The sequence below is a fragment of the Trachinotus anak genome, unplaced genomic scaffold (genome assembly GCF_046630095.1).
Source record: "Trachinotus anak isolate AG129_WGS33_773 ecotype Australia unplaced genomic scaffold, CSIRO_AGI_Tana_v1 ptg000021l, whole genome shotgun sequence".
NCBI lineage: Eukaryota > Metazoa > Chordata > Actinopteri > Carangiformes > Carangidae > Trachinotus > Trachinotus anak.
Genome location: NW_027273872.1, coordinates 1,608,545 through 1,627,500, shown reverse-complemented (window position 1 = coordinate 1,627,500; position 18,956 = coordinate 1,608,545). Strand labels below are relative to the sequence as shown.

General features: G+C 41.3%; 2 protein-coding genes across 3 annotated transcripts in view; one reads left to right on the top strand and one right to left on the bottom strand.

The window, feature by feature from the left end:
• foxo4 (forkhead box O4) overlaps positions 1-2,172 on the top strand; it is a 7,055-nt gene extending 4,883 nt beyond the window's left edge. Inside the window, exons 2-3 of the mRNA XM_071457863.1 lie at positions 1-246; positions 568-2,172. The exon at positions 1-246 is cut by the window's left edge and continues 1,287 nt beyond it. Coding sequence (XP_071313964.1) covers positions 1-216 — 216 coding nt within the window. The 3' untranslated portion in view covers positions 217-246; positions 568-2,172. The remainder of the gene's footprint in view (positions 247-567) is intronic.
• Positions 2,173-5,079: 2,907 nt separating this feature from the next.
• On the bottom strand, positions 5,080-17,120 carry sesn4 (sestrin 4). 2 transcript variants are annotated; one of them, XM_071457864.1, is made up of 9 exons: positions 16,920-17,120; positions 10,621-10,818; positions 10,204-10,386; positions 9,629-9,874; positions 8,718-8,832; positions 8,411-8,535; positions 7,437-7,603; positions 7,187-7,331; positions 5,080-7,074 (listed from the first exon to the last, which is right to left on the bottom strand). In XM_071457864.1, the coding sequence occupies exons 1-9, from the start codon at positions 16,983-16,985 to the stop codon at positions 6,985-6,987; spliced, it is 1,335 nt and encodes a 444-aa protein (XP_071313965.1). In that variant the 5' UTR covers positions 16,986-17,120; the 3' UTR covers positions 5,080-6,984. The 2 variants fall into 2 exon arrangements, with proteins under 2 accessions (XP_071313965.1, XP_071313966.1); XM_071457865.1 differs by lacking the exon at positions 16,920-17,120 and adding an exon at positions 13,741-13,884.
• Between the last annotated feature and the right edge of the window lie 1,836 nt (positions 17,121-18,956).

Sequence of the window (18,956 nt, the reverse complement as noted above, 5' to 3'; positions counted from 1 at the left end):
TCCTGCTTCCCCGGCGGTCAGGACCGGCTGCCCACAGACTTGGACATAGACATGTTCACAGAAAACCTGGATTGTGACGTGGACTACATCATCAACAGTGACCTCATGGACGGAGACGGCCTTGATTTCAACTTTGACCCCATACTGCCTGGAGGCCAAGGCTACACAGGCCCGGCCACCACACAGGGCTCCGCCCACAACTGGGTCCCCAGCTAATTCCTCAGCTGACCACACAAAGTCAGACAGGTACAGTGATCACTCCCAGCTTTTTATCACACAACAATACTAAAACCAGTAAAGTGCAACTAATGATTATTTTCATTATTGATTCATACACTGTTAATTAATTGTTTAGTCTGTAAATGTCTGAAAACAGTGAAGAATGTCCAGCACGTTCTCCAGAGCCCAAAGTGACGACCTCAGACGTCTTGTTTTCTCTCCAAAGATTTTTAATTTACATTTATATAAAACAAGAAAAACAGCAAATCCTCACATCATATTTGCAATTTCATCTCAATAAACAGCAAGAGGTGAAAGTTTATACGTTTTTATCGTCTTGTCTTGCAGGAACTGATCTCCAATCAAGATGACCTCACTATGACAAAATAACTGGTGCATTCCTCCTCCCTGCTGGCTGATGTTCAAACACCATCGGACTTTAGAGACAGAACCAGACCTCACTCATGTCATGTGCCAAGACATGCAGAGGACGGGGAGGAGATCCAGGCTACTATGCACAATTTTTCTCCCTTTTTTTTTTTTTAAATAACACTTGCAACAATTTGGCTGCTAGCCATTTTTATCTTTTAATCCGAACTGATGATTTTTTTTAAGACGTGTGAAATAATGTTTTTAGAGTGAAAAGACAAATCATGAACTCCCCTCTGCTGGGAGTTTATATCACAGTTATGTTTCACCAGAATAGCTTTAGGGTCGATACGGTACCCCTGATCTCGATGGCTTTGGTATTGAAGACTTTTATTTTGGAGAAACGGCCAGTTTTCCATCGACGCCTGCTCAGCATGGATTACCAGACCAAATGCTGTTTGATCATCTGAACGAGGTGCACATACTCTGCTGCACCAGCACCTCGCCTCATCGGAGGAGTCTGTAAAAACCTGGAGGACTGTGGGTGTGTTGTGAAGAGGTGAAAGATAAAGACTGGACGATTGGAGGTATAAAAAGTTTGATTGAACATTGGCTACACATCTTGCCCAATTGTGTACTTGGACTACAATTATATGTACGATTACATTTCTCACTTTAGAGGAAAAAAAAAAAAACTTAAGATGACGCTTTTTCAGTTATATTTGGTGATTCAGTTAAGAGGGTATGTATTTGCAGTTTGGCATTTTTGACTTCAATCCAGTGTGTTAAGGTAGATGTCGGTTAGATGGTGTTTTTTTTTTTAATCCCTGATGTGCAGTTAAACTAACAAAATGAAGAAATGTGATTTGTGACATACACAGGGCATTCAAGGGTAAATTTATTTGCCAACAAGTGATTGGTTGGCCAAGTATTATATTGTCTTAGACAGCAATATGCCTCCACTGTCAGTTGGTCTACCTGAGTTTTTTTTTTTTTTGTTGTTTTTTCTTCTCAAGCCTGTGCATTTTCAAAGCACTTAGGTTTCCTGCAACACAGGGACCCCAAACTAAGAGAATACATCCACATTAGGGTTTTGCCATTTCATTATAAAAGACTTTAAATCCTGTTTTTAAAAAAAAAAAATACAAATGTAATGTACACGTTGCACATGTACATGATGACACGCTATGCAGATTTATCAGGAGAACAAAATGAAATCTTGAAGGACATTTAAAAAAAAAAAAAAAAAATGCTTCTTGAAGGGTTTTGCTATTTAACATTTTCCTGATATTTTGTCTGGGGGTGTGGGTGCTTCATGTCAGAATATCCTCTCACACTTTAATTATTCAGTACTAACATTCAAGAAATTAATCCACAGTGTGAGAAGTACAAAAAGAATATATTTGATTATAGTTTTAATATACAATTTAGATGGAGGTAATAAATGAGATATTAATACATATGAATATATTACTAATGACAAGTGATGTTTTTTTACATTGGAGAAAGCATTTTCAGATCATTTTTAACGGTAATTTTCTATACGTTTATTTTTGTAAAGGATGAGATGCATGTAGATTTTTTTACATAACCAAAGGAACACTAATATTTGCATTCGCATGGCATTTAGGGAGCGCTTGGGCCTGACTCAGTATCTCAGTGTACATATGCTTTGCAAAAGACGCCTGTAACATGAAATCTGACTTTGAATGAGGCAAAGTGCATCAATACTTGACCATTTTAACTAAAAATTCCCAATGATCTGCCTCATTGTTTTCTGCATTAATTGTGAATCCAAGTAAGAAAAGAAAAGAAAAAAAAAAATCTGCGCTGAAACGTGACATGAGGAAAAGAAAAACCTCTGTCGTGCCGCTTTCTCATCTCAAAACGAGACTAATGCAACCGTTACCTCTCAGGGTCACTTGGAAGGAAAACAACAGGAAAACAACTCTGCACAGACGTAATCACAAAATGTGGCAATAGCAAAAAAAAAAATGTTTATTTTACACATTTTTCTCTGTTAGGACAGACTGGAAACCAACATGCCGCATCGTTGTTTTGTTTTCCTGGAGACATTTTTGTCTTAAAGAGTTGATCTCAAATTTGACTTCCCTCTTCTAGAGAAAGTATTTTAGCTCTCCCGCCATGTGTATCAGTACTAGCCTATCCTTCGTGTTTTTTTTTTTTGACTGCCAATATTTAAAACACTATAGCATGATGTTACTCTGTAGCAGGATGGACTTTATTTTGTCATCTCCCCCCCTTATTTTGTCTTTTGTGTATGTATGTACTGACTCTGTCCATAACCGTAAACTTTTTTGTGATCAGAAATAACATCCCAGCAGTTTAAACTCGTAATATTCATCATTTCACTGTAGCTATGTGGATATGTTAGCCTCTGATTTATATAAAGCACTCTTCTTTTTTTTTCCCCACAATGTTTTATTAGGTTTGTTTTTTTTTTTATGGATGGTGCTAGGTGTCATTTGAGACGTATCCTGGAGTACACCATGATGCAGTGGGTGCATATCAGGGCCCTTGAATCTTTGAATTTTCTGTATTCAAGACAAGGATTTTATTTGGTGTTATGGCAGAACTCAGCACACAATCAACAGCCCCCTTCCCTCTTTTTTACGTTTTTATATACATGATAATCTCCCCAACCTGGTCACGTAAAAAGATCTGGAAACAAAGGACCAGCTTGTTAAAGTGCATGATTTTCTTATTATTTTAAATCATAACATGTAATTATTTTAGGAAATTGTATGTGCAACAACCCCCCTGTTTTTCTTCACTAAAGGTCAGGTGTTGGAAATGTTGTTAACAGTTGATAGGACAGGCTGCAGCGTGTAAAGGTGGTTGGTTGGTGAGAATCGGCTGCAGCAGGTTTTGATGTCTCTAGTTTACTTTTACCGCCTTAAAAAGGGCAGGTGTGGTGTTATTACTTCCCTTATATCTCCCCCTCTATGTAATTACAACTATCTGCATATTGTTTCTTCACTTTTCTTTCAGTAGCTGTTAGTCCCTGTATGTTTGCTTTGAAATTTAAATTTGCCCCATTTGATACAGTATTTTAGTATTTGGCGAGGGTTGTTTTGGTTATTTTTTCCATGGGGGGGGGTGGGGTGGACAGGGAATGATAAATTGTGCATAAGCCAATTGTGTTTATGATTTTTGATTAATGTCGATAGTTTTCTTTTTCCTTTCCCCACCTCAGTCTTCTTTTCTTTACACATTGTAAAGTCAGCCAGAGATGACAAACAGTTCTGAACAGCAGAAATAAATTCAATAAACTGTTTAACCCACTTTGTCTGAGCTGTTGATGCAACATGAAGTTTCTCAGACTTTTTTTTTTTGCATCAGACTGTGTTTAGTCCTGCAGGTCGGCCACTAGATGGTGCTGCTGTCCAGGATTACAGCTGCTAAGTATTCAACCAAATACAAATATACTACTTACATATATACAGTCACACATACATGTACCTTGTACTTTACCTTATTAAACCATACTACAGATTTAACTGCAGCGTTCAAGTTCATTCTTTACTTTGGAAACAGTCGTTTGTTTAAAAGATTTTAACTTACCAGCTTTTTTTTGTGTTTTCAGTTTGTTCAAACTGAAAAATCAAACTTTGAGGTGTGCGAAGTACACGTTTAGTCAGATTTGATTTAGTCAGATCAAATAAGAACTTTCCAGAGTTACTTTGTCTTTGCTGTAATATTCTCTAAATATATCTATCTAGTCTATATATATATACATATATGTAATATATGTATATATATAATATTCACTAAAGCTCAGCCTGGAAAAGCTGAGCAAACCAAGTAAAGTAAATAAATATAGTAAATAAAGTATATGTATTGAACAGTTTGTAACTTAGAAAGTCACCCAGACTCATGTAGTGACATTAGAGGGGTTCACTTCACAGCCAGAGTGGACATGAGGAATAAATCATTAAATCTAAATGCACATTTTGACACATGAATATTGACTTAGTTATTGCTCTGATTGTCAGCTGTAAGAGCTCATTCACACAGGTGTGTATCTTTCCAAATCATGTCCAATCAGCTGAATTTACCACAGGTGGACTCAAGGTTCAGGAACATCTCAAAGACGATCAAGAGAAATGGGAGAAACCTGAGCTAAATATCAAGTGTCACAGCAAAGGGTCTGAAGACTTCTGTTAATGTGATAGTTTAGTTTTTCCCTTGTGATAAATTTGTGAAATTCAGTTTTCACATATGTTATGGGGAATTGAGAGTAGATTAATGAGGGAAGAATTATTTTTTATTTTGGCATTAGGCCGCAAAAAAAACAATGTGAAAAAATGAAATGAAATTGGAGACAAATGCGCAGTGATTGAAAATTGCTGCCTACAGGCTACAAAGTCAGTCTAAAAATGAGGGACTGCTTAAACCATAATATAAAGGTTTATATGATTTCTACATGAATAAATAAAGTATCCTGTAGAAGAATGACAGTAGAAGCAGTTATTTTCATAGAGCATCTTTATAGAAAACATTTCTTCACATTTTCAAAAAACATTTTTTTGTCTTTTCACTTGTTCTCTTTTTTTGGTCGTTTTATTTTTTTGATAATTGTCCATTTTCTTAATCTGCTAAAGTTGAACATTTTTAACATCCATCTGTGTCAAAGGCTCTGGCTGAGTTGCTGGGGCTTGTAGAAGGTGTCTGGTAGAAAAGTCGGGCATTCGCAGCCGTGATATTTATCAGAAATGGTGCTGACCAACACGAGGAAAAAGTTCCCGTTCACGTGGGAAACACCACAGGGTTCCCACTCGTCAGGTGGAGGTGTTTCCCAGTTGCAACCAAAGCCCACATTCAACCTCCAGTTGTCACATCCCTCCACTTCAGCAGCACTCCAGTTGTAGCCTGAAGGCACCTGTGTTAACAGCGCTTTTGCTTTTGTCGATATGCACTTGTTTCTTCTCTAAATCTAAGTCTAAATCTAAACAGTCTGTCACACCTCTACATCTAACCAGGCTGCAGCACAACAAGCAGGTCCTAATGTCACACCCAGAAACAGAAGTTCTCTATGTAGTTTACAAAAACTGTAAAAATAAAATAAAAAAGACAGAGAAAAAGATACAAGTGTTTTAACAACTAGTTTGCACATTGTTCTGCTCTGAAAACTGTACCGTGTATTTTCAGTTGATAATCAGCTTTGATACAGCTCACACAAAAAAAGCTTCAGCATAAAGCTTTGAGCAAAAATCTGAACTTAAACTCAACTTCTGACCAGTGCAAATCTACATCTGTGCACTTTTCATCTGTCCAATTCATCACTTTACAAGTTTTTTTTGTGACCTTTGGTCTGAAATTCAGTCTCTGATTTGATCATTTCTGAAGCATGTCAGTAGGAAAAAAACTGTCATTCCTCAATCATTCCTCAAATGGCTCAGCTTCATCTTCACTGTAGGAAACAGCTCAGTGACCACTTCAGTTTAGTTACACATTCTCTTCTCAGGTGTAAATTATTTGTTTTGCAAACATCATTAACTTCAAAATCCTTCCAACAAATTCACTGAAATCTCTTGGATTATGAAGAAACTTCACTCAGATCTGGGGTTGAGCGCAAAAGCAAAGTCTGAAAGTTTGAGGACAAACAGTCTAAAAATGTTCGTTACACATCATACAGAAAGGCGTCAGACTCACACACTGTGTGTCTCCATGTCTACTAACGAGCTACCTTGCATTATAAATATATAAAGTTTTAAAAAGTGCTTATTAAAAGAAACTATAGTGATGTGATAACTTCCAGCAGTGTCACCGTTGTGTTTGTTCTTGACCAGCATTAATACGAAATGTCAGGGAGAGCAAAGCGGTCGTCCTTCACAGTCCACTTCATGTCCTCCTCCAACACTGACTAGGATTGTCCAAAAAAAGAAAAAAACCAAAGGCCCTGGTCTCCCATTAACATTCATTCAACTTGTACAAAAGGATATTTTTTGGGAAAGCATAGTTAATACAAAAGGAGACTGATTGAACTAAACAGGACAGTATTGGCCACTGTTAACACGCTGCTACAACCAAGCAGTTTCTCAGACTGAGCTGGAACAATGACAACAGGTAAAAATTAAAACAACGCTAGTAATAAATTGCACACAACCTTCAGGGAGCCGAGATGTTTGATAAGAGGACTTCACAATAAGAGAGTCTGCAGTACGGGGTGAGGAGGGGACTGTGGCACACTATGGTATAAATACATTAACTCTGAGAAGAAGAGAAGCACATTCATGAGGCACAGCCACTAAACAATGGAGCTCTGTGTCCTTTAAAGTGCCGCTCTCGTCCCACTTCACTGCTTCTTCATCCTCGTGTCTCTGGATCTCTCTGTACCGGCGAAGAGTTTTGACTTTGTGCCTCTCCAAGCACTTAGGCGATCATGTACTGAGTGATGGCTCTCAGAGCGTATAGCAGCTCCGCCTGCAGCCGGGCCTCCATGATTAGTAAATTCACATGTATCTGAGGGAGAGAAAATGAGAAATGGGTCCTGAGGGTTCACCAGGGGTAACATGTTGTATTGATCTAACATGTTAAATCTGTTGTTTGACCCAAAAAAAAATCATATTTTTACCCTTTCTGAAGTTTTAAGTAGAGCCCAACTCAGCGGACACACTGGAGTTTTGGTAACATCTGGAAAACAGGCCACAGCCTTGATGTACAGCTTCAAGTCTCGCTCCAGCAGCTGGTTCACTTCATCATAATCATAATCATCATACCTGTAAGCACATTCATTCAAAACATATTTATTTACTACTACAATGGAACATGGGGGTGTTGTGTGTTTTATTGTTAGCACACACACAATGAAGCGGCAGTCTCACCGTATTCCTAACACAGAATGGATGTAATTCCAGATCGCCCTCTTCAGGTCGGGGCTGTGCAACGAGGGGAGGGTGGTCACACTCCGGAACCGGTCGTCCAGGAGGTGCCCGATGTCCGAATACAATCTGTTGACTAAGGAGAAGCCGTGGTCCTCCCAGGAATAGTCCTGCAGAGTCAAAACAACAGCAACACGTCTGCTTCAACCAAAGAATTACACAGTTTTCTTTCTTTGTTTAAATAACTTTTAAAGGCCTGAGGAGGTAAAATCGTGTATTAAAATGATCTGTAAAAAAATAACCATAATTTTATTTTACTATAGCTTGCAATCACTTCAAAGGCACTAAACAACTGGCCACCAGAGTACAGGCATGTTGGCATAGGAACAGTGAGACATGTGAAATCTAATTTAATCAACCAGCCATGGGCACTAAGGATAAAAACACACAACAACTGGGAATTTATGTGGGAATAAACGAACACTGGCCCCTGTAATTAGTTGTAATGTTCTCCTGAGATACTCATTTATGTTTGGGAGCCAAACAAATGTATTCAAATGTCAAAATCAATATTGATATATCTGCCGTGCCTGCGGCTGCAGACACCTAATTTACATCTTAATTTGGTCACCAACCACTTGGAAGTCCACTCAAACTGTGTCTGACTGTGGCGCTGATGCAATCTGGAAGTGGGTCAATCAGACACCAAACCTGATACGTGCTAGATACATGATAAAGGCTTATTATCATACGTGCCAGTTTACTGAAGTTCAATCAATGATACATTTAAAATCATAAAAGAAGTTGTAAAGTGTTTGTTTGGTTGCTCAGGTGACCGGTTGTAGTCGAATAAGAACATCAAGACCGACACCTGCCAGCCAATCAGGAACTCTTATACTGTGGCCATAGCATGAGGCGCCAGGTTTATTGACATCTCCACCTGTCTGATGATACATGCACACGCTCCATGTCCTCACCTGAACTCTAAATACTTGGAAGTGGTCCTCGCCCCTACGAGAAAACTCCTCATAGCAAAAGCCAGGGTCTGTGATAAAACGTGACGGATCTGCAAAGCATATCATCTCCTCCTCTTCTTCCATATCTAAAAAAAGAGAGGAGCAAAGCAAAGGAGGTGGAGAGAGTGCATCAATAAGTGCAACTGATCAGTGGTAATTGCTCAAGTTTCACACCACATGAAGGAAATGTTACACTCGAGATAACCATCAGAAGTGAGTGGGAAAGTCTAAGCAGTGTTTGTGAGTGTGTTTCTGCTGAGTAGGTTACCTGTTTGTTGGAGTGTCTGGGTCTGCAGGAGGCGCTCTTCTCTCTTCTCACGCTCCTCCTGGGACTTCTGAATCCTCTCTTTGAGACAAACCACGTCACAACTGGAGTCCAGAGACTGTTGACACAAATATCAGACTGATGAAGTTAAATGTGTATCTCAGCAGGAACAGGCAGCTGCTACACTAGCTATGTATCATCTTCTGTTATCACCTCATATTTACACAGATGAGTTCTTCAAAATCAAAGTGAAGATAAGTTTGTTCAGATTTAATGAGGAGAAATCGTGAATTCATGGTATGAATTATAGTTTATTCTTTTATGCAATTAAAATGCATCTTCATAATATCAAATTCTCAGGCAGAGATAAAACCTGAAAGCTAAAATTCTCCTGTAAAATACTGTACTATCAAACTGAAGTTTTTCTCTCTTTCATATCCTTGTATATCAAACATTTGTGGGTTTTGTTTGATTATGTTTCACCATTTTCTAACATTTTAAAGACTAAAAGAATAGTTGTCAATTAATTGCAAAAATAATTAAAAATGAAACAATAATAAACTGAACATTAGCTGCAGCCTTTCTGTATAAGCTTTGTAATTATAAAAGTCTAATTAATTCTTTATGCATGTGTTTGCAGCTTATCTCAAATGAAGCGAGGAAAAAACAGTATTAAATAGAGTTACATTAAACATAAACCTTCATGTCCATTTCCACAGCATGTTCTCTACTTATGAAAGTCACTTTATAGACACAGTATTCAAGAAACCAAAGCAAATGCAATATGAAGGTTTCTTAGCAGTGCAAATGTTCAAAAGGCAACATGGGAGGAATTAGTTTGCAAAACAGACTGTATTTCACTCTGCAACTCTCTGTGACGTTTCTCATAATAAAACACAAGCCTGATTTGTTACCCGTCGTCGTGTTATGTGTTCGGAGGGAGTGGCAAGAGACTGAGGCACGTTGGCGTTGCCGTTGGCAGCATCGAAGGGGCAGAAGGTTGGTGGGGTACCGTTAGGAGATTTGGAGAGAGACACAAAGTCTGAGTCTGTGTCGCATCCAAACACAAAGCTGCAGAGGGCGTGGCAATGGGCCAGGATCACCACGGCCTGCACCAGCTCAGCCAGCGACCAGCACTGCTCACCCGACTTCAGCAGCGTCTGGAGGGAACAGAGAGCAGAGCTCAGGGTCACACAGGTCGCATCAATCATACGCTTCGAGGAATAACAATCATTTGGTTTCAATTTTCTGTACAAATAAAAACAAAAACAAAAGGAAAAATGACATTTTACAAGTTAAACACCTAATTTTATGGCTTTATTTTACTTGTTTATCTACATCCTGATCGGTCTAAATAATAATTATAATAAAAATGACAATAACTAATTCAGTATCTCTGTATTTTATAACAGATTATCATTTAATACCGTCTTCATAGTTAATGTACATTTTGTTTTGTGGGGTTCGTCTGTGTTTTGCTCTGCAGTACCTGGATGTGTGAGCAGGCAGTGAGCCAGGGTTGGTGAGCCAGCACCTTGTTGATGTGGTCAAGGTGGCGAAGGCGAGGGGGTGCTGCCTCCAAACCCTGCAACCACAGAGGGTCCCCGCCCACCCTCAGAAACTGAGCTGAGTGCAGGTATACCAGGTAGTTGCAGTGATGTCGTGCTGCAGCCTGGAGGTCGAGGGGGGAGAAACAGAACAGACAGATTTGGAGAAATGAGCAAACATTGCATCTTGTTATTCTTTCATTTTGAATAATACGAGTATAAGCCCTGGTGATTCTTGCTGCCATAACAGACCGTGTAACAGCTTCCCAAACTATTGTGTTTGTTTAGCTACATGAACAGTAGGATGAGAACTGATAAGATTCTGGCTACGCATTAACAGGAGCAGCCAGGTAACTGACCATGATGGCGATGTAATGGCGGTATGGCAGCGGCAAGGGGCCGTCCATGTGCAGGATGTAGTGCTGTGTGCGCAGGAAGCTCTCCAAGTACTGAGGGTGCGAGGCCATCTGCTGGGACACGGCGTCCACGCTCCCCCTGCTGACCAGAGCCTTCATGAACAGCAGCGACACTCGCTCCTTCTCCCCGTTCACTATCACCTACAGAGACCAGCACACAGGGGAGGAGGTTATTTTCTGATGGGAAAGGCAAAAACATCGAGCTGTTTGTTATGAAGGCACAAGCTGAGGATGTTGTTTTCGTAGAGTTCATATCTGTGATGTTGTCAAGTCAATTAACTGATGAATTAATCAGCAACTAGTTTAGTAATCAAATATCATTGGGTCTTTTTTTTTATCTAAAAGGACAAACATTTACTAGTTTCAGCTTCTTATATGAGGATTTGATGTTTTTCTTTATCATACATGACAGTAAACATTTTACAACAACATTGTAACATTAAATAGTCAGCAAAATATGTTGTTTACAGCTGCTTGAATATGAAGATTTTTATTCTTTTCTCTCTTACATCACTGTTTATTTGAATTTTTTTGACTGTTAGATGGACAAACAGTTTGAAGACAACAAAGAGTCATTTTATAGACAAAACAACTCATCAGTTAATTGATGAAGTAATCAGCAGATTAGTCGATGAAGACACCAGTAACACAGACTGTCCTTTGGGGAATTATTGGAACTCATTTGGTAGCCAAAGCAGGTTGGCTCAAGATAAGGTTGGACTTCAGCGTCCACCCGATGTGATGACAGGCTCAGGCTGTGCTTTGGACTAGACTCATGCTCCACACCTTAAATCAGCCAAAGAGAGGCTGAAGAGCCGCAGCTGTGATGCTGTGATACCGGCGCCACTGGCAAGTGAGCACATTCCTTACATTATTCTTTCTTTCCAAATAAAACAAGCAAACAACAGGGCTCAGCTGGGAGCTCCACAGACACAAACTCATGCTGGCTGCAGCAGGGCCTGCTGCTTCATACAACTCCTCTACATTATTATTAAATGTAGATGAAGCACTGTGCATTACCAGGTATTCACTTTGGTAAAATGGAAGTAAACAGAAAACAAAACAACAGTTGAAACCAGAGGAAAAAACACCCAAACTTGTCCTTTGAAAGGGGATTTACATGCTGGGAGGAACCACAGATGAAGGAACTAATGTGAATGCTTGGCTTAGGAGGCCTTACAGAGGGAAGCTGAGCAGCAGCAAAGAAGCGGATGAGACCAAACACACAAACATAGGAGTGACTGGGCTGAGCCCGAGGCCAAGAGAAACAGACCCATGTGGAGAGGGAAGCTGGCCTGCCCTCGTAGGTACAGCCATTTATTACCTCTCTTGCCATCATACAATAGCCTCTAGGAAAAGGTGTTAGGGAGCTCGGCCACGGGTGAGGACTCAGTTCCCCTCAGTATGTGAAACCTGAGTGCACAGCGCTGATCAAAGCCAAATGGCTCGGTGCAGTTTGAACCGTACGAATGTTGGCTGAGACTTTTCCTTCTCACAGCGCAGACTGCTGTCCAGGATTATTACTGTCCTGTCAAATCACAGACACCTCGGCTTATATCACAGATAGTCCGAGCGCACAGCGACTAGTCGGCCTTGTTACTTAACTTGAGGCCAGTACAGTCAGCCATTCAGCACCATGTTTATCTGGCTGGTAGCTCCATGTGATATTTCACTTCTCCCTGCAGTGAATGAGGGTTTCCTCCTGATCCTGCAACAAGCTCCACCTCTTGACCTATATAAAGTCCAAGCTTGGATCTTAAAAGACATGTTAACATACTACACATTAGACAAATCTCGAGTCTCATTCTGATGTTTATTCTTCCCTAATCTCATAGTTTATATAAAGCAACAGAGAAAAAGCTCTGACAGGAACAGGAGGATAAAAAAGGCACCGAGTGGACGAGGGGAGCTGCACTAAATGAAACTCGGACACAGACCCTGACCCATGTGGTGAAGAGGGAACGTAGAGCACACAGGTGCCTGCCAATCAAAGACCCATTGACGAGAGCGCGTTCACACAAGTATCTCTCTCCAAACACAAGAGCTACTGATTAGTATGCTGCACTGCAGGATCTAGGTTACTGCTCCATCAAACAAGGAATAAGGCTGTTTAACTAGCCAGCATTTCAGAGGCCTACACCATACAGAAAACATGCTTTGAGTACAACTTATTAAGGGCTGTAAACACCACTTAGCCTATTTTTACAGTCTATCACTGTAGAATAAGCAACAGCCACAACGTTAACTGATTATACTTTCATCTGATTATGAATGAGCCACAGAAACTGCTCAACAGCTCAACAGTTCAACCCACACTGGATTTTTTCAGTCAGATACAGATTATCAAAATTGAAAAAAAAAATTACAATATACTGTAAGTGTTTATAAATTTGGTACAGTGGTTGAGAACAGAATCTAGAGGCTTTTTAGACCAAATAACAAAATTATCAGCAGAATAACCAATAATAAAAATATCATCAGTTGCAGTGCTGACAGTGAATCCAAAACAATAAATACATTCAGTTTTTTGCTGCACCAGACTTCTTAGGGTTGTATGGAAAACATTTCTGTTTGGAAATATCTGAGAATCGCTCGGACAAAACGTTATCGAAGTGCGACATCAGGGATGACCAGCTGATGTAATGAACCTGGGTATGACAGCGGCTTTCACCCCGCTGCAGTGTCTCCTGAGCAAAGCTCAAACTTCTGCTAGCTCCAGTACGTCTGTGCTGCAGCGTCTTGTACAGAGAATAAGGGAAAATACTATTTCTGTCTGAGGATGAATCCATCATAGGTTACTGCTGTTGTTCGACCAATAAGAGCTGAACCAGACACTGTCTGTGACTCCACAGCCCACACCGGGCTTCACAGTCAGGTGATAAACACACTGCAGGTTTCATCAGGAGAAAAATACGTTAAATACCAACAGAGAAGTAAAGACAAACAGAAAAATACAACAAATCTCTACAGGCAGTGATTTCACTGACTTGTTCTGTCAGTCTACCGCTGTGACAAAGACAGTAATAGGCAATAAGTGACAACACTTAAAGAGATGTGACTTACCATAACTGGCATCAGACAATCAAAGAGGAAATTGGTATTTTGTGTAATCCCACAAACATGTCTGGACAAATGCGACAGCAAAAGTCAAATTGAAACAGGAACTACAGCTGACGTGCACAGTCGTGCAGCAGGAAATGACACATCCTACAGTTTTAACCCAGTCTGCCGACAAACATGAAAGCAAAATTAAAACTCAGCCAAACCTCCTGTTCACGGTGATAAACAATATGTTTAGAACAATGCTTGTAAATTGTAATTTTTATATCCAATTCCTCAGGATTTCCTCTAAATTTTCTGAGCTCTTTTTAAAGGTAATGTCCAGCTAAAATGACACATTTTCCCTTTTCATGATTGCCATACTTAATTAGAGAGGCCATTTTTATTTTAGTGATTTACCACAAAAGGGATCCATCCCACATCACTTAATTTTCACCAGAACTAATCAATACTTGTGATTAATATACACTAGGGGAAGAAGGTTTAGGCAGCCGTCCTTTGTCAAATCTGTCCAGACATTCATCCACACCGTTTCATCTCTGTTGCCTGAAAACAAGCAACAAAAGCTGCGCACAGCAGTACTTTTGATAAGGCGATATACTCCTTACTGTCCACCCACATGAAAAAAACACCCGCATGAAAAGAAAAAAGCTGGTAACAAGCACGTGTGGGTGGATATATAGAGGAAAAGGGAACACATCACCGTTTAGGCAACTGTGCATGGTATTACCAAGCACATTTTGGTTTGACAAAAGCCTATTAATTCTACTCACAGTATTCCCAACAGCAACTGATTTTGAAAGAGAGCCATTTCTTCTAGAGAAAAACAAGCCTGAGGTGACAAACGCGAGACAGCAATGTTGATATTAGAGCTGCTGTATTCAAATCACAAGATGAATTCAAACTTGTGGCCTGGCTGCAAAAGATAAATAACAACTCACAAAGAGCCTGTTGTAAGCAAAAATTCACAGGTGCAGATCATTTGACATTCAAAAAAAAAAAAAAAAAAAATCTCCTCTCCCAACACAGGAGAGGTCATTTGTTTATTGATCAGAGAGGAGCAAGGAGCAGGGATGAAATGAAAAACAGGGGTGACGTCAGTGAGGGGAGGAAAGGTAAATGGAGACAAAGACGGGCTTTGATAGCAGCCTGACAAACAAAACAGCAGCACTGCACAAGCAGGAATTTGAAGGAGAGCAGAGGAGAACGATGACAAAGAAATGGAAAAATGATGCCACCGGTCTTCCAAGGGTAAATGTGTCAGCTTGAGATGAGACGTGCATGTGTGCATGTAGTGTCTGTGTGTGTGTGTGTGTGTGTGGTAGTATTGGTGGGCTGCAGGAGGGGGGCTGCTGCAGATACAGGAGAAGGACATTCAATCTGCATTCCGACTGAGCCTGGAAGGGGTCCATCCTTATCATGCACCAGCGTCCTGACGGCATTACCCCCCCACACCCTCCACCCCCCCCAAACACCAGAAACACAAGCAGCCAGGGCCGATTTTGGCTCTGCAACCCGAACTCAGGGAGTAGCACAAAACAAACCAGCTGCAGCCCTAACAGGTTTGGGGAGAGAATAAGGGGGGGGCTGCTGGGTAGGTCAGCATATACAACACAACCAAGACAAACAAAAACAGCCTAAAATCAAAACCCACATACAGCTGACGGGTGATCGGACCTGTCAGAAGACCTGGCAGGCAGGTGGAGCGAGGAGCAGACGCAGTCACAAAAGACTTTCACTGATAACAGGGTAATTCATCACTCATTAGTTCATAAACAGGAATATCAAAGTCAGGTGCTCAAACGCTGTGGTGCTTTGACGCCTGCCAACTATCTGCTGTTTATTTTAGCTGACAGCTTTGGGACGTAAGCGCTTTAAAGTGCTGTATTATTTTCCTCTGCCTCAATACAGATAATGAATGTTTGTCACCAATTATGAAGTCAAATACACAAGAGCACAGAAAATGCAAGATGAATGTCAATGACGAACCACAAACAAGCAACACAGATCTGGACCAGGAACCAGAGCAGAGGGTTTTGAATCCCTTGCTGCTTGCATTCCTCCCTGTTTTGCTCCATTTCTGGACTCTAATCTGCAGCAAACATGCCTTTTTGGACTGGACTTGAGACAGCGCCCCCTTTCTGTTGCACACTGCAAAAACAGCCACAGAGGAGAAAAACAACTTTGATTGGCAGTCGGGTCCAGCCAGCAAAAACAGCACAATAAAAGTCACCAACCTCCAGCAGCACCGCAGCCGGGAAAAACTGGAAAATCCCCCTCAGTCCTCATGGGCTCAGAGCATGGAGGCTGCTGTGTCTTTTCCACCAGATCTTATATCTTATTTATGAGTAAATAAGTGGCACTGCATTACTTCAGACACATCTCTCCCAAATCCTCAGATGATGTCACCCTCACCTCCAGCAGCCGGCCCCTCACCGGGCACCGGCCCCTCACCGGGCACCGGCCCCGCTCCTCACCGGGCACCGGCCCCTCACCGGGCACCGACCCCCGCAATCAGCCCCGCAACAATCCGGTGAAAACTTAACATATATCCGCATATTACAAGGAAGCTCCTAACACATCGCTGGTGGAAGAGCAGCAGCAGAGCCTCGGGGCCGAGCTCTTCTCCGGAGAAGCGACCGATCTTTAGAGGAAATCTTCGTGTTTATCGTCGTGAGGTCGATGAGGCTCGGAACCGACGAACCGCTGCGGGCTTTACGTGACACTTTACCGGCTGCAAATGGAAACGACGACACGGTTCTTAACGGTGAGGAAATCTGGCAGCTCTTCAGTCTTGAACTTAATCACAAAAAACAATCAGTTTCGGTGTCTTTTTAACGGCGCTTTAATAACAGTGCTCGGCGGACCGTTAGCTGAGCTAGCTGGAGTTCGGCTGTTTGCTAGCTAACTCTAGCCGCGGGACTGTTACTGACACTGGTGGAAAGTTCACACTGAAAAGACGATTAGCATTAACTTTTATTTTACACCTCGGCTTTTTGCCCCTCCAACACTTCAGTGAAAGCCGAGAGAGGCAGCACGGCAGCCCGTGAGGACGGTGGCGGTTTCACTGACATGAAACAATCGCTCGGACAAATGAATGACCGTCCGTCGGGCTCTCGGTTAGCCGCTGTCTGAAACTGTTCAAACGGATTCAGCTGCGTGCAGCGTCGGCTTACACCTACCTGTTTCTGGACGCGCTGGCACTGGGTTCTCAGGGGGTACTCCATTTTATTCGTACAGATGATCATTTTCCAAAAAAGTGTGCTATTGCATGGAGGCGGCTCTGTCTTTTCTCGGTGCTTTGCAGGCTAGCTAACAAAGGCGAAGCGCTGCCGCTGGCCGCCGTCGGTCCGCAGCTGAGCACTGGACTGAGGAGAGAGGAAAGCTTCCCGGAGCTGAGCTGACAGCTCCGGTAACAGTGCGACCAATCACAGCTCAGGAGGCGGAGCCGGCGGCCGCAGGGTCACATCCTAATGCACATCTGCAAACAGCAGCTCAGAGGCAGAGCAGGCACAGCACAGCCAGACTGACTTCACACAGGTTCATACAACCGAGGCCCCAAGAGACCCATCTTTACTCTGCTCTGTATATGTCTAATGTCTCTGTATATGTATATGTCAAAATAATTTCCTCCATGCTCCACTTTGTTGTTCTGAAGGGGGACCCTGTGTCAAAATCTAGTTTTAAGACCTCACTTTATTTAGTTTATATAGTGGTTGTTGAGATTTTTCTTGTGCGTCATGTCACAGAGAAAACCACAGCAAGGTAATATCATTCCATCATAGACCTGGGGGGTTACGAGGACATAAAGTGTGTCAGTAAATACCCCAGTGGTGATTTCTTTAAGATTTTGCAGCCAGAGGTCGTCAGGTGTTGGTGACCCTGTACCATTCGGTCCTCCTTCTAACATGTACACATGAGCTACTCCGATATTACCACTTTCCATTGTGTACTGTACAGTAACTAGTGAAACAGAAAGCAAGTTGAGGTTTGTGTGTTTAATGAGCAGAGCCGGAGCTGCAGGTGAGTAACTGCTGGGTGGGTGGAAATAGCTGCAGAGCTAACTTGCATACAGAGCTGCAAAATAAATTTAAGGCCCTAAAGCAATTTTTTCATGGAAAAAACTTCTAAATATGTAATTTTGATGAACAGAAATCAGTTGTAAGGGTTTAACTCACTGTCAGCAGAGGAACTTTAACTAAACTCTGTGACTTTCAAACAAGAGATTTCTTACAGAGGCTCAGGGTCCTTAGAGGTCAGGGGTCACCCGGGCCTGTGCCTTGAAGCACAGATCAGTGATCCAATCATAATCACAGAAATGCTGTAAGGCTACAACAACAATTATTTCCACTATCAATACATGTGTTATCAATACATATGTTCATCTGCTGATTATTATCTTTAATAATATATTGATTGTTCACTGTATAAAATGTCAGTAAATAGTGAAAAACGTCCATAATGATTCCAGGTTAACATTCACATTGCTTTCTGTCTAACCCGACCAAAATCTTGAGTTTGAGAAGGTAACAGAACATATATCAGCATACAACACCACAGTGGAACAAAACAAATGACAGTTTTTTGTTATTGATATGGATTTGGTTTGTTAGAATTAGAATCCTAAACAGACTCAATCAATTAATCAGTTATTAAAATTGTTGCCATACATTTTCTGTCATTTAACTTAACTTTCTCCTCAGAGGTTATTCTGGCCCTTCCTGGAACACGTCATGTTAGTCAGTTAGGAGGTGTAGCGTCAGACATCCGTCACTGGGTTATCTGGATGTGCTGAGTAATACCTGGAAGCCCCCGACTCTGCTGCCTGGACTATAAAAAGCACCACATCCAGGTTTTGGATAGAAAAGTCAAACAGTGAATTCAGTGGTGCAACAAACTCAGGGTTGTGGGTTCAGAGATCTGTTATGATTATGATTTTTTGATGTACAGCAATTGATACAAAGCAAAAACTCTGGATCCTGATGCAATTTGTCGGCATCTTTTTGTTACAGCCTCCCAGCTTGATAAAGGCCTTTTAAACTCAGTTATAGGCTCCGTGTCCAAGCTGAGGTAACTCTAATGACACAGTCAGGGGTTTTTCTCTGTGATACTTGACAAAGCTCCTTCAGAGACATAACATTCGAAGTCTCTCTATGATGACTAAAATCTTTTAGAAACTAGTGTGCTCCCAACTTCAGTTTGAGAAGATTCTTTGTTGT

Excerpts from the sequence above, each read along its gene's own strand:
- sesn4 (XM_071457864.1), bottom strand. The coding sequence starts at position 16,985 with ATGATCATCTGTACGAATAAAATGGAGTACCCCCTGAGAACCCAGTGC. Across the intron at positions 7,604-8,410 it reads TCCAAGTATTTAGAGTTCAG|GACTATTCCTGGGAGGACCA; the intron begins GTGAGGACATGG and ends TTGACTCTGCAG. Across the intron at positions 7,075-7,186 it reads TACTTAAAACTTCAGAAAGG|ATACATGTGAATTTACTAAT; the intron begins GTAAAAATATGA and ends TCTCTCCCTCAG.